We start from the raw sequence: 16,794 nt of genomic DNA on the forward strand, positions 1-16,794 counted from the left end.
TATCTTTTTTTTTGTTTGTTCTTTAATAAAATTATTATTATTTTTACAAAACTTCAATTGTTGTGTTTTTAATTGTTGGTTAAATTGTTTTGTTTTTTTTAATAATACAAATTTTTATTTAAATTATTTTTTACCGATAAAATTTATTTTTCTTTTACTAAAATTAACTGAATAATATGACACTAATTATAAAATTGATTTATTATGTAATTAACAATTGTTTGTAATGTTTTGTATATACATACCATAGTACACATAATAATTAGTGTAATTATATTTTATTTATTGTAAAAAACAGATTTTAATAATAAAATGATAATTTTTTAAAAACAAAAAAAAATAGTTTTCAAAAAAAACCTAATAAAATGTTTTGTCATTTTGAAAGATACTTTTCTTTTATTTTTATTGATGTATTAAACAACTTGTTTGACTAAATATTTTATTTTTTACAAATATCTCAATTGATTTTTGTTTTTCTTGTTGTTGTTTAGACACCTAAATACTTGTGTTGTTTGTTGTTGTTGTCGACCATCACTGTTGTTGTTGCTCTTCCTGTTGTTGTTGTTCCTCTTCCTCTTGGTCTTCATTTTCATTTCCTTGATTCTTAGGCCAAAAAGATGGTACATTGACTCCTTTGCCTAAACCATATATAGCAGGATAAGTGGCTATAAAAGTGGGCCCTGCCTCTATGTGTTCCTGTGCCGGAGCATGTATATTGGGCGCCAGTATACTGTACTTCCAGATCTGTTCCAATTTAACCAACCAACGATAATTATCCATCAGTCGGTCGCTTACTAAACGCAATTGATTGGCCCAATTATGGACAGTCTGCAGAAGTTCGGGGTCGGCATCGTTGTGTACCTGACGGGACAGACGACGGGCATCGCATATCCTCCGGGACAGTGGCAACAAGTGGTCAAACCAGCGCTGATAGAGTACGGTCACCTGTTGGGTTTCGAAAAGTTCGCGCAACTGTCTGGCCATAAATCTGTTGATGAAATATATGCGCTGATCGTTCAGCGGGTCGGGTAACAGTAGCGACATTGCTTGGTAGCCATTGTTGCCTCTGATAAGATCCAGGTCTTCGTTGTGACTGCCGGCCAGTCCGTGACTGTGCAACGGTGTCCATAGAACGTGAGTGTTTCTCTCTGCCAACCAGGCCGGCCAATTGGGCACTTGTCTCAACCGATATGTATGATTGGATGAATCGGTAAAATTTGCTGAAAACAGTATATAGATTCCAACTTCAATTATGGTAACTGTTACGTCAAAGTGTTGGTCATTTACTAGATTGATGTTAACAAAACGTGGTTCGCCAACGTTTGTATTCAAAAAATCAATTGAATTGCCAACATTGGCGTACTGGCCAAACACTTGTTCCCAATCTGCAGTATAATAATCGTGTTGGCCTAGTGTACCGAGAAATTCTGTCCAATCGGTATCGATTTGACCGATATTGATATTGTCGGGATCAAATGGCGGCACTGGACCATAATCGGGCACCTGCATCAACAATGGTTGCGCTACTGGCCATACTTGTGGTATTAATGCGGGCATATTTTCTGTCCTCACAACGGCAACTTTGAAGATATATTCGGCAGCTGTTGCCCACTGCAGTTGTTGACCATAAATACTTCCCAACTGATGGATCTGATCTCTCAAGTCTTCAAGTACTTGTTGGTTGATGTCCTGATCGATAAATATATTCAACGCAGTGACCAATGTTACCAGTCCGTAGGCGGCCCTAACTAACTGGTATATTAGCGACTGATGGCCACCCCACGAGACGCACTGGTAGCGCAACTCTAGAGCCGTTTCTGCGTCTATGACGTATAGATTTTGTTGCTGTTGAGCCGCATTAGCGCCGGGAATTATCTGCGCCTGCGGTCCGCTCATACCTTTGGATATTTGCGGAAACATAACTCTGTATTTTCCAGCGCCTACGTAACCGGCAAACGATGTCTGAACCATTGTCCGATCCAGACCATCGTAGTTGATCCGCTGTCCCCGCAGAACCCAATGGTTTCCGAACGAGACAAATGTCGGTCCGCCTTTGACACTCTTTGGATGTACCGGAAACCGGTCGTGGCCTAGACGTAGCAACTGTGGCCTCTGTACTGCCATATTGATGTACTGATGATTTTGTGCATCGTTTCTAACGAATACTACCTGAGTCTGTAATATATGTTCGGTTTCTCCTAAGATTTTGTTTATATCTTCTAGTTGTTCGGCTGTCAGTTGGTTTGCCATGTTTTTTGTCCACTACTACTACTAATACTGTATGTATCGTATGGACAGTTAGTCTTTTTTTGTGTATGGATATTATACACAATTTCTGTGTCTAACTGTTTTTGTTGTTTTGTTTGATTTTAACCTCTAAGTGGAAGTGATGGGTGATTTGGTTGTATCTGTGACTACAAAATGTTTTAGTTTTTTTAAATTTATTTAAAAACTATTTTTTTATATATATAAAACTTCAATTGTTGTTTTTAATTGTTGGTTCATTTATTTGTTAAAAACTATTTTTTTTTTAAATACAAATTAAATTTATTTTAAACTATTTTTTTCAAATAAAAAGAAAAATAATAGTCAAATAAATACAGGTATCAAACATACATAAATACTACACACACACACATACTGTAGTATCGGTATACAATTTCAGTCCCTCAACATTATACTGGGCACCCACCTAATTACAAGCAGACAGACACACACACATACAAAGTACATGGCTGATCCCAATATGTTGCAACATATGAGACAAAATATCTTATTATGGAGACAATCGGTTGACAATCCGGACATTTCAAATGGACTATTGGCTCATATAGATTATCAATTACGACAAATACTAGATAATCGGCACCTGTATGCCAACGCTAGAGGATGGGAGGGCCGATGGATTATCCATGAGGCTGAACAACTTCAACGTGATATTGATCATCGATCGAAAGACTACGGCGATGAGGAAGTGTTTTTGTCGACTGTCAATCAGGCCAACCATTTGGCCGTAACGTGTGAGGCATCGCTAAATCAAATGATTGAAATGGAACCGCCCGACGATATCATTGATATATCATTGTTTAATTTCGATCAGCCGATACATTTGCCGTGGTGGGGCGGCCGAGAGCATACTATACCGATAGAAATGCATCATTGTATGCCATTCGATACGGCTATAGCCGAATCGTTGGACACTTGGTACGGCTATTGTCGCTTTCCGATGCCACGCAACAGTCCGCTACCGTTGACCATATTTGTGGCCTGGTTTAAGCGTCACCATCAACCCTCAGATAATGATAATCTGGAAAACGTCCGGTTTTCTGTCTATCTGAACCTGGATCATATCTGGAAGAGGCCGTCCGGCACCCGTATGAGCCCATTCAACAACTACATATCAGCTAAACGTCAAGCTATATGGTTTTACGGACCACGATTACATGTGCTCAGTGCCAAATGGTATTTCGAGTTACGGGATATAGTAGACAATTATCGTCGATTGTTACCATTTGCCGATCGTCTACAACAAAAGTTGGTCGACATTGATCTACTATATCGGCAACAGTTTCACCAATGGACGCCACAGGACAGGGCAATACTTGAACCCCACTATCGGCAAATGTTTGCCAATATTTTGCGTATACGGGACCGACTGCGCGACAATTATCAGCATTTTGTCGATCGTCTGAATATGTTTTCAGTCGATGATGAGACAGGAGGTGGCGGTGGTCTACTTATACCGTAAATTGTACTAAATTACCAGTTGATGGGGTTGACCAGTAAAACATGTGTATGGCTTATGATTAATATTTCCGAAATAGTAATTAGTAGTAGTAATAGTTATTGTTGTTGTAGTAAACAATAAAATATAGTAGTATTAGATAACTGAGGGTTTTTTTCTGTATATATGATTGATTAGACAATACATGGTTAAGCTTGCAAATGGTCGACCAGATGTTTCAATACGAAACAGTCGATATCGGACTTACCGGTTATACGATCAACCAATGAATTATTGATTAGACTAGTATTTAAGATTTTTTTAAAAAAATAAATCAATTATGTATATAAAATAGCTATTTTTCTTGTTAGTTTAATTATAGCATATTCATACATCAGTTCACTTGATCAGGTATGTTATAGACCATATCTACGATGACGGGTAGCGTATGGATACAGTATATCAATAAAATGTCTGCCCCTATAAAACTCTAGTTCCGGTGAAGCCATATACTGACTAAACAGCTGTTGTATTGTTTGATTAGTCTCCAAGTATGGCATAAGATTCAGACAGTCGGGTATGGAATCTATAGGTGACGCTTTCAAATGGTCGACCAGATGTTTCAATATGAAACAGTCGATACCGGACTTACCTTTGATGCTACCGATCAACCAATGAATCATTTGGCACATATTGGCAACGTCTTCGCCAAATTGATTTTTCATAAGCAAATGGTCGTCACTGGTAGTGTATTGTCGGGAAACACCAAAATCGGCCCATTTGGCCACTATGTTATACCCGTCCAACTGCTGCTGTTGTTGTTGTTGTCCATCCTGTTCGGCTATCGGATCTTCCGAGACGTTGTCGGTATCTGAAAATATCAAAACATTTTGTAGACCAATATCGTAGTGAACAATATGATTGTAGTGCAGATACTTGAGTCCAGCACAGAGATCCCAGAATATTTTGTGTACAGTATAACAGGTCAACAATCCATTATTAACATATTGATCCAGTGATCCGTAATCAGCCAAATCCATGATAATATAACTACGATCGTAACTGTCGACCATATCCCGGCGGTCATACCTAAACTCCAGCGACGATCCTATATTGATAACCAAACGATAGGTTAAGACGTTTTTATGATTAAGAAAACGCATAATACGTTTCTCCCGTTCCTGTGCTTGCCTGCACTCGTCGGCCAATCTGTTTTTCGGATTTATATGGCAACACTTGACAGCAAATGTCTGGCCTAACTGTACATTGCACTATATAAAATTTTTGCGCACATTTGCTTCACATTTAGGAGAGTTCTGGGGACTTTCAGTTTGAGTAGAGCTGAACACCATAATTCGTGACCCTCAATGAGCACACCAAGTAGCTATGACAACAAATACAAGTAATAATGTTTCTCGATCAGTAGATCAGTTCAAGAAACAGTAACAATGTTACTAGTCTGTATTACCAGAGCAACAATGAAACTTTTTCTAAAATTACAAACCTACTAAACTTTAGTAATAATCAGAAACAATGATTGTTGAAAAACAAAGAAACAATAGTTCTCAAAAATTGAAAATCCAAATGAAAGCACCAATGATTCTTGTAGTCAAACTGATCGCGAGCATAGAAACAATAATACTTACGGTTATGAAAATAGTTCGACCAGAAACAATGAAACTTAAATTCCAAAGTAATAATGTTTCTCAAAATCCATCTCAGCTTTGGATCGAGCAACAATATTACTTCTATTAATTGTGATACTTTGTCAAGTAACACTGTTTCTTTCAACAATAGTTCAGTACTATTGTATCTTAAGTGTTGATTTTATACAGTCGTTATTCATGAATATGATTTAAATCGTAATTTATTTAATAATATTAATGAAAATCAAATTAAGTAACATTAGTTCTTAACAATATTTTATATAATTACTTAAGAATATTGACGAAATAAAGTAATACAAATATATATATATATTAAATATAATACTTATGATCTGAATTAAATTGTTAATTTTAGTGTAGTAATAGTTAATTAATGTTTAACAAAAAAAATTATTTACAAAAATGAATATCAACTAATAAGACTATTTAACTAATTAATGAAAATAATTTTAAACCAATTATTTTGAATATAGTGTTGATTACTTACTAAAACAATTAATGAGATTCTTCAGACTTTCAGTGGGAATATTACCGTCGACTTTATCCAAATAGTAGTCAAATCCGAGAACTAATTTCTCAAAACCCATCCAAAAACAAGCTGTTTCAGGCGTATAGACAATTTCAGAATAAAGATTTTTCAGCATAATAGCTGAAAATATGCTTTCAAAGATTGTATCAGATTTTGCAAACAATTCGTCCAACTGATACACTGATAAATATGTTACGCCATTTCCGCTTATTTTAGTCAATATTTCTTCCGTAATGTCTTCAGTATTCAAATCCAATGTATCAGCATTTGTGACAATAATGTGCATATGAGGCGACGAATCGGGTCCTATTGTCAAATCTTTTTCAGCGGAAATCATTTCCTTGTGGCCGTAAATTACACGACGTTTGCATGTAATCTCTTCCAAAACCAATAAGGCGGCCACAGCTCTAGAGGCATCTAATAAATATTGAAACAAATAGTTTATTAAACTAAACTAAATTAATGATTTTATTACCGTTTTGAAATTTAGACGAAATTTGCAATAAATGTTTAGATTTTGGTAGTTTGTCGTCAGCAAAGTTTGATTGGTATTCATAGAGTGAATGCCATAAATTCAATGTTTTGTCAATCAACGTATTAGTATTCATCGAACGCATCAAATCTAAATTTTTGCCGCCAAAGTGAGTGCAAAGCTCATGAAATTGGTCGTAAAGCTAATAAAATATAAATATTAGTAACAATATTACTTTTAATTAGAAAATAATTAGATTATACAATATTTTAATTACTTACACATTTTGTTGATTTTTCCAATTGCGAGTCATCGGTTTTGAAACGAATGTTTCTGTCGTTTTCATCAATTAATGGTTTGCAAATCAACTTAAATAATGCTAATGATTGTAGTTTTGGATAATGAGAAATACGTTAAAATATTTAGTTAAATGTTATTCAATGTTTCTTATTGTAATTAAAATTATTTTATTTATTTACCCAATTTATTAGATTTCTCATTTGATTTCTCTTCAGTACTCTCAACAATCACAGTTGCTGACATACTTGTGCTATCATTCGAGGACTTCCTATCAATTTTAGTTTTTTTTGAAGTCTGTTGATAGCTAATTTGGCTACCACTGACATTGAGTACAAAATCTTCTGCAGAATTGTCATTTTCTTTATTATTGTGAGAATAAGCAACCAATGGATTTGGTTCTTCAGCTATAGGCTGTAAATTGTAAAATTTAAATAAAAAAAATTAAAAACAAAGTTATTAAATATACATAAAACAAATTAGGAATAGTTTATTAAATTATCATCAAATACTTGTCGATTTTCTTCATCTGATTTATCGCTTTCGTTTAATTGAAGCCCTGAAGAAACATTGTTTCCATCCTCTACTTCCATGTCGACTTCTTCTTCAGATAATCTATGAACACCTAACATAGCCGATGTAGTTTGCATTTGTTCGTCATCTGAAGATTGATTCATCCAATTTTCAGTGTCTTCAGTTTTTCGTTTGCGTTTCATTATTTTTGCGATTAGTTTACTACTAACATTTTCTTTAGTGGCCTCGGGTTGACTATAAAAATAATTAATTTAACTAAATATTTATATATTATTGATTAAAAAAATATATAATAACTTTGTTGTTTGTTGACTAGTTATTGAATCCATTAACTCAGTGTCATCTAATGACGGTTCGCTTGGATTACTTACTAAAAATAAAAATTTTTTAATAGTTACAATGTTTTAATATCTAAATTAATTTTTTTTGTTTTACTTTCAGGTAAATCGATTTCATTTGAAACCACTGCTGATGGTGTGGTCTGTTTAGTCGGTCCTTTTTTCGATTTACGTTGTTTGGTGGTCTTAGTAACAACTTTTTTGCGCTTTTGTTGGCCTAAAATATTTACAATTTTCTGATTACTATAATCTATTTAATAATAAATAAAATAAGTTAATCACTTAGTTGTTTTGGTTTCTTATGATATCTTTTGTTGTATTCTGTTTTGCGGCCTTTTACCAAAAGTTGTTCCTATAAGTAACATTGTTTCATAAAAATATATTTTAAACTAATTGGGTTAGATATATATTTATATTCATTTTATTTAATTAAATAATAGACTTACAAAAGTCAGTCCTTTGCTACCAAACAGATTCGGATACCTAGCGGTGAAACTGTAGGCAAGTATACCGAACAGTTTTGGCAATTGAAGTTCACTCTTATGTGGAGACATTGTTTTCATTGCTCTACATAAACAATTATTTTACAATTTATTAATTATAATAAATTATTAAAACATTTAATTAACTTAACTGTGAATAAGCATCAATGTGTCTATTGAACACATTAATCATTGTTTTTGCTAACAGTGGCCTACTATCGAGATTGATATTGTTGTCGGCAATTAGTAAGTTAAACAACTCTTCCTCTTCAGCATTATCGTTATCAAAAAATGGTAACATAGGACTACTTTTGATAAACAAATCTGAAAGTTCTTGAATTGTAAGAGGCAATGATTCCAATTTAATGTCATCACAAGTTGTCGGCAACAGATCCATCAATATTCGAGTATTATCTCTGGCCATCTGATATCTCGGTGTGACTAATGATTTCTTCTGTTTTCTTGTAGGACAATCAGTGTCTTCATAATCAGTGTCTTCTGTCATTGACTCATGAGTTTGTAAACTCTTTGATTATTTTAATTGAAATTTAATACATAACAATAAATAATGAGTATATATTATAAAAATAATTTAAATTAAAAAAAAATTAAAAACATACTTACCTCACGTTTGTCTTCAGGTGTCCTCTTAATGACGGAACTATCGTAAAACATACGTTTCGTATGTTTACGTGTCGACCGACGATTAACTGATTTTTCTATTAAATCACTTTGTTCACTCATTTTGTTCAAATATAAATTAGTAAACAATACTAATTCAATTTAATAAATCACCAATTGATAATCCAATTGTTGTTAAATAAGTTTAACAGTAATTAAAATTAAACACTGAATATGTTTTTGACTGTAATAGTCATACGTTTAAAACCACATTTATTTTGAACTTTTATTGTATAAACATAAAAAATACTGTAATATTATTGGCTAATTTTAGGTATCTCTATGCACAACTATAACACTTGTATCATATACACTAAACTTATATAAGTATTGCATATAGTCATTTAATAAACTTATATATAATTATTATTCAATAATACAATAAAATAAGGTTAAATTATTTAATAACTTAATTAATATTTTCAATTGTTTAGTTTTTTTTTGAAAAGTTAATTTTAATACATTTATTGTTTAATTTAATTTAGATGCTAAAATGTCAGTGTTTAACTGTCAATCGCCTAACTGTTCTGAAACTTTTATCGAACACTTTATGTATAGTAAACATTGTTTCAAAAAGCATTATGTTTTAGGAGAAAGTTTCAAATGCTATGCATGTGATTACAAAAGAATTCCCACAATTGTCATTAACTATAATTCCAATTCTGATGATAAGAATAATCAATCTAAATTATTGAAAGAGGAATTCCATAATACCTGTGCTTGTCATATCAGATATCACGTCAAAAAGAAGAAAGATAAAGTCAGAAACTATGTTTCTAAATCTAAAGACAATAACCAATTGAATCCTCCAACAATTATTGACAATATTTCATCGACAGTTGGCTCACATAAAAAACTAACAACAACAGTAACGGCTTTTTTATGTGATGATGATGGTAATGAAATATTAAACAATGAAATAAGTGAAAACGATTATAGTTACGATAATAGTTTTACAATTAGTGATGCCGAAAATGTGAATCAAGAAATTACTATTAACGAAAATGAATCTGAAATTGATTACAATTTGATTGATGAATTAGATTTGACAAATACGATATTTGAAACTGTTGATTACGAACCATTAGAAACAATGGAACTTCACAACAATAGTGATTCTGCTGATGATATTTCAAGTAACTTTTCATCAGATGGCTTAGAAATAAATAATAAGACTATTGAAGATCACAACTATTATGGTATGAATACTAACGATAATAACGAAATCAATGACATTGATATTGATCCTAAAGTTATTCGCGAAAACTTATTTAATGTAATGAATAAACTGAAAAACAATGTTTCTGAAAGAAAAGTTATTCAAATGGCATTAGAATTTTTGGATGTTTTTAAACCATTCTTTACTAGCTATCACGAAGACTTGTACTATTATATGAGAAAATCAGTTAAATCAATATATCATCAACACAATGAAATAAAACAACTATCATCATATGTCAAATTTACCGAATATAAATCTGATTGGAATAATAGTAATAGTAGTAGCTGCCAGTTAACAGATAATGATACTCAAAGTGCTAGTAGCAGACAAAGCAATTTGAGCGGTCCTTCATCTAAACGTAGAAAGAAAAAACATCACTCAAATAAAAAAAAGACCTCAACGACAACCGTATATTTCATTATGTTCATATAACAGAAACATTGAAACGTAAACTAAGTGATCCTGAAACCTACAAATTGCTAATGAAAGACAAAGGTAAGACACATTGATTCTAAACATTAATTAAAATTATATATATATTAATTTTAATTAATGTTTAGAACGAAAGAAAAATGATGACTATTATACATCATATAAAGATGGCAAACAATATGAAACACAAATTGAACCGTTCGACATAAATACAGACAAACCATATTTAAGAATACAGTTATATGCCGACGACTTTACTATTAATCCAAAGAAAAGCGGACCAAACGAACAAAAGCTTATAGCCATCTACTTTACAGTAGATAACTTAGGCTATGAGAATCAATCGACTAGAGAATCAATATTAATGACATGCTAAAGTAACATTGACTCTGATTCAACAAACTACTCATTTTTCTGAGAGTTTCAATGTTTCTTACTAATAGCGTCTCGGTTGTCAGTGGTTTGTTAGTGTGACTATCGGTCGACTGTATTGACTGAGCCGAGATTTGGCTTAAGTGTCTTGAACTAGTATTACTACTGACAAGTTCGTCTTGGATTTGATTGGCCGACGATTGTGTACTAACTGATGGTACATTATCCGTCAGTTGTTTGTCCATCTCATTCGAATACGAACTCAAAATACTTTCATCAGAACCAATGTTTTTCGGTATTTCCATGTCTTTGTCAGTCACTGGTTCTCTATCATTATTTATTGAAAAAGCACTCAAGTTTTCGAACGAAATCTTTTCCATAGTTGTTGAAATATCAACAACAGTATCATTGTTACTTTTTATTTGTTTAACAATCGGCGGCAGGTCTTCTGAATCAGTATTATCCATACTATCTGACATATTCTCTTCTATGGTTTCGAAAGTTCGTTTCTTTGTTTGCGATGTTTCACTATCACCAGTGATTTTGTTCTCCGATTTTTGTGTCCTATCGTCTGTGATTTGTGAGCCAATGTTTATCAGCGAATAGTCTTTGCTTTGTTGACCAACACTTTGGTTGATCACTATCAGGTCACCCCATTCTTCTTTTGGATATTCGGTTACAAAATGTGTGGACAACATGTGATCAACTCTTAGTTGAGGTCCATCAAGTGTGGCCGCAGCCTCACGCGATAGTTGTGATAGCGGATCGAAACGTCTCTCCGCAATAGCGATCATTAGATCGTAACCAAACAATTCTTTATCATCTTCTACTTCCATCTCTGGAGTATGACTTGAAGACGGCGGTCGTTGTTGTCCACTCGACATAATCACACAAATGAGTTTTAATTTTCGATTAATCTAAATAATATTTAATTATTTAAAAACATATATATTTATTTGTATAATTATTAGTTTAGTTTAAATAAAACTTACCAATTATTTGATTTAATAACTGTTAAAAAAAACTTTTATTGCGTCAAAAAAAACTTTATGTCTAATGCTTACAACTATAGTGCGCCACTCTTTGTTTGAATTCAACTCTTACTGTTTGTAATATAGTGGCGCTATATGTATGCATATGAATATTTTATTGGCTAGTACTAGCTTTGTTGCTTATAACTATCTATTAATACGCCATCTAGAATATTGTAAACAATATTCAAATAATATTTTATTTCAATATTAAGTAACAATATTTCTATAGTGAGTATTTTATAAGAAACTTTATTTTTGATAAAAATTTATATTAACTTTATAGTTAACTCTGATACAATCTTTTTTTAGTAAATATTATTTTTAAGAAACTATGTTACTTACAAACAATTTTTGTCATCATTTTCTAGTCAACTCTGATACAATCTTTCTTTAGTAATTATTTTTTAAGAAACTATGTTACTTATAATCAATTTTATCAACATTTTCTAGTCAACTCAGTTACAATGTTTATGAATTTTTCATATATCTAAGAACTATTGTTACTTTTTTAACAAACATGTCATGTGGTACAAACAAATCTCTAAACTGGCGCTAGAATACTGTGCTCTGATTGGCTGACGACTTTTAACTAAAAAAAATCCACAAAAACATAACGATATGCTGTTACTTTTGCAGCGCCTCTGACGGGGGAGTAACCAACTATTAGATGTGAAGCAAATGTGCGCAATTATTTTATATAGTGTTGCGTAGCCGTTCCCCGTTAGCGGTTGTCCTAACAGTTTCAATCTGATTGATTGATTGATTAGATTTTAAAACAAACCAAACAAACAAAATTATGATTAGTTAGTTTAGCAAACATGTAGCTAATAATAATAATACCTGTAGTACTGTATATCATTGATGTTTGATACATACCCCAATGCCATATTTACCTTTAAATACATAACCAAATGCTCCACTACCTAAATAACTGGTCGACTTAGTGGACGTACAGTCATCGATAATAAAACCCATTTGTCTCAACGTTTTGAAATCCGATTTTAGGACATCCCAATCGCACATACTTTTTGGACTCATTTTCAATGTATTGCTAATGTTTAGCTCTGATCTTCTAGCAATGTCATCGTCCATATGTTGTCCAGTCGCCTGCTCTGGACTATCATCAGGTGCTCCGGATGCCTGTGCCATTATCTGTATAATTAATACTTATGTTTAAAATTATTTTAAAAAACAATTTTTAAATTTAAATTAATAACCAAAAAAAATTCACAACAAAATATATGAATATTAAAATTATTTAGAAAAATTACTATTTTAAAAACAGTGGGCACCGGGAAATTATTATTATTATTACTTCTACTACTACTACTACTACTACTACTACTACTACTACTACTACTACTACTACTACTACTACTACTACTACTACTACTACTACTACTACTACCACACACACACACACATTATTTTAAATTATTTATTTTATAATTTTAAATGTTTAAATAAGATTTTTTTAAAAATCAATATTTTATTTTCACTGTATATACACTGGTTTTTTTAAAAAAATAAATAAATAATTTTCAGTAAATTAATTCATTCAAATAAAACTTGAAAACACATAACTGTCGTAGAGATGATTGGCGACCAATGCTATCGGTAGTAAATTTAATGCGACAAAACTGACGCCAATTGAACAGTCCGATCGGCGCTAAACATTGCGGACACTGGACACTGCCCGACACTTGGCTATACACGTTTGCGGACAACCATGCGGTCGGTTCGGTAAACACAAAGCACTTGTTATAGCGCAGCACTTGGATGTCGCTAAACAGTACTGACCGACACCGGGCGCACTGGTATTGGCAGCCGAACTGGTCGTCATCAATGGCCGTCGACTGGAGTATCGCGAAGAACTTGTGCTGAATAGTCTGGTCGGTGTCGACGATACCGTAGACAATCCGTTTTTGACAAACATAGAGAAACCGATTCAATAGGTATTCCCGAAACTGATGGTTCAGCGGATCAAATGAATAGTTCATCGCTTCGAACAGTTTGAGCTGAAATCGGAAACCGCTGTTTGGTCTGGCAATTGGCCGCCGTTGGCGTACCCGACGCATGGCTTCGCGATACCCGATACGGTCTCTCCACATGATATACGAGACAACTATTGTAACACTACGCGATCGACCCATACGGCAGTGGACATACACTGGCTGCGATTGGCTCAGGCCGTTGTCAATAAATCGGTGCGCTCGGGGAAAGTGTGTCAATAGGTCGTCGTTGTGGGTGTCGTTCAACTGGATGTGCCCGTACTGGACGTCCGGTAGACGACAGCTGTCATCTATGCCGACATTTCTCACAGTCAGCACACGTCGGGTACCAATCAGGCGCATGACATCCAAGTCATGGGCGGCCATAACGTTACCGAGGAATAGGTTGTCTTCGATCATCGAATAGTCAACCGGTAAATGCATGTCCTCTTGTTTTATGACCATTTTTTTTTAATTTGCATATATAATACAGTATACTGTATGCTTCTGTATGTTCACTGTCCGCGGGTATATGAGATAAATGTGTGTTTTACCTACTGTTCCCTCAGTACTAGGGGTTTAAGACACAACACTTAATCAATCAATGGATTGCCTGAAGTTGTGTCTAACAAATCAAACAAACAAACAAAAACTAACAATTATTTTCAAAAAATAATTTTTTTGTTGTTGAAAATTCTTTTCAAATCAATTGTTTAGAAAAATTTAAAAAACGCGTGAAATATTACCATAAAAATAATAATTCATAATAAAAATAAAATTTTTTTCAACAATTAAAAAAACAATTACCGGTAAATTTAAAAAAATAAATAAATAAGTGCATAACAAATTTAGTATCAATCAAATAGTAGTAAAATAAATTAATTGTTAACAATATATCAACAAGGCAAATCTTTTATCTTTAGTTATTTATTATATTTAGCTAGTTTATTTTACTAAAAAATAAAAATGTTTACCAAAAAAATTAATTTATAAAATAAATTGAATTATAATTTTTTGCCATTTAATAAATTTCTACTAATAATAATAATCTAAATAATTTTTTTGTTTATTTACTGAAACTTTTGTTATTGTTGAGATATATATAACTTTAAATTTATTTTAACCTATAATCTAATATATATATATATATATATATATATATAATAAAACTTGTATATTTTATTGTTTTTTTATAAAATTTTTAAATAATATTTTGTATATATATAGTTTTAATATAAAAAAAAATTTAAGTAAAATTATTATTTAAAAAAAAATTAAATTCAAATAACATAATACAGTACACAATATACAGTACAGTATAATATCATATATTTATTTTACGACATTATTGATGGATTATAACCGTTACGTCAATATTTAATACAATATTATTATTACATACACTTTAATACTGTATATTACAGTATATAATAATAATAAGTAAAATTCAATTTCAAAAAATTTTAACCAATAGTTATGTATATATGTTATGTTTGATTGAAGTTATTATTATGTGTTTTATTATAAATCACTAACAGATTAATAGTTAATGTAATATTAAAATAGCAAAACAAACAAAAAATTTTGTTTTGAAAAGTATTTAAAAAACTTTTTTTTGATAACAAAACAAAAAAAAGTTTTGTTTGTTTTTTGTATTGTTTTTTTAATTACAAGTGATTTTTAACTTATCATAACTTTGAAGAAGAAGAAGACGACGAAGACATTGAAAGATAATAATAATAATAATGGCCTCAACATTGGCGGCGGCTATGAATACATCGGAGACGGAGGCTATGACCACATCGGAGGCGGCGGCTATGGACACATCGGCGGCGGCTATAATAACATCGGAGGCTATGACCACATCGGAGGCGTCGGAGGCTATGACCACATCGGAGTCGACATCGGTAGCGATGACCAAAACAACAACAATGCGCCACTCGTTTGACCGTTTCGGCGACGATCTAACTCAACTGGTACTATCGTATATGACGATCAGTCCCGAAGACAAATGGAAACTACAGTTTGTGTCCAAACAGTGGCAACGGTTGATGTTTAACACTGTAACCGATATCGAGATAGACATCCGATTCTGGAATGATATGCGAAGAGCGGAATGGTTTCTATCGATTGTCCGAAAGTGTCGTAACATTCGCCGTCTAGTCATCCGCGACCACACCAAAGACACTGCCCGATCTGTTGTCGACATTCTGTGCGACCATTTGATGGCCAATTGTCCGCACATCAGACATCTGTCGCTGGAAACCGATGACACCAGCAGTGCGTACACCGGTTTCAATCGGCTGTTGACATCAGTTAGCCAACAGTTGTCGAGTCTTGAATGGATTACCTACTGGAAGAATCATCGGAAAGTTGTCCGCATTGTCAGCGAATATTTGCCGCAAATCCCGAAGCTGGTCATCACCGACAGAAGCTTACCGTTTGCTGAGCTAAGAGAGTTTTACATTGAAAAAGATCTCTGTATACTACCCGCTAGTATAAAGTCGGTGGCAATCGGACTGAGAGCTAACGATTGGCAGTCACTGATCGATCAGTTCGCCACCAACTATGGCCGCCAATTGACCGAACTGGACATTGCTGTCAAATTGAACAACGAAACTGATATCGTATTGTTGGTAACAGCGCTGACACAGATGTCTCAACTAAGACGACTTCGGCTAAACTTTTATCAAACACCACTAATGGATCAGTTTGTTTGCCAACTGTTGAGTCTAGAGTTTAGCCGTAACTGTCCTAATCTTAATCATTTAACCATTATTTGTGCTCAATATGCTTCTTATATTGGTATTAAAAAGAAGACATTTGAAGAATTAATCAAAACATTGTCAACAGATCTCAAACAACTGAAACGATTGACCATTTCATGTCATATTGGCTATCGTTTTGACGAAAAGTATTTGCTGACCAGTGGCCAACTGAAACAAATGAAACGGTTGACACATTTGTCTCTGAATTTGTCGGGATTCAACATCAGTGACAAGTTTTTCGTCAACATTGA

At 33.0% G+C, this 16,794-nt stretch overlaps 2 protein-coding genes across 2 annotated transcripts; both read right to left on the bottom strand.

Annotated features, from left to right (window-relative positions):
• Positions 1 to 4,140: 4,140 nt before the first annotated feature.
• LOC128953820 (uncharacterized) lies at positions 4,141 to 5,184 on the bottom strand. Its single transcript, XM_054299344.1, has 2 exons — positions 4,893 to 5,184; positions 4,141 to 4,832 (listed from the first exon to the last, which is right to left on the bottom strand). The coding sequence occupies exon 2, from the start codon at positions 4,795 to 4,797 to the stop codon at positions 4,141 to 4,143; it is 657 nt and encodes a 218-aa protein (XP_054155319.1). The 5' UTR covers positions 4,798 to 4,832; positions 4,893 to 5,184.
• Positions 5,185 to 13,286: 8,102 nt separating this feature from the next.
• On the bottom strand, positions 13,287 to 14,424 carry LOC128954219 (dual specificity protein phosphatase 12-like). Its single transcript, XM_054299796.1, has one exon. The coding sequence runs from the start codon at positions 14,238 to 14,240 to the stop codon at positions 13,326 to 13,328; it is 915 nt and encodes a 304-aa protein (XP_054155771.1). The 5' UTR covers positions 14,241 to 14,424; the 3' UTR covers positions 13,287 to 13,325.
• Positions 14,425 to 16,794: the final 2,370 nt, after the last annotated feature.

This window comes from Oppia nitens, unplaced genomic scaffold (genome assembly GCF_028296485.1).
Source record: "Oppia nitens isolate AA-2021 unplaced genomic scaffold, nextdenovo-longstitch-racon4-pilon3 scaffold11_pilon_pilon_pilon, whole genome shotgun sequence".
NCBI lineage: Eukaryota > Metazoa > Arthropoda > Arachnida > Sarcoptiformes > Oppiidae > Oppia > Oppia nitens.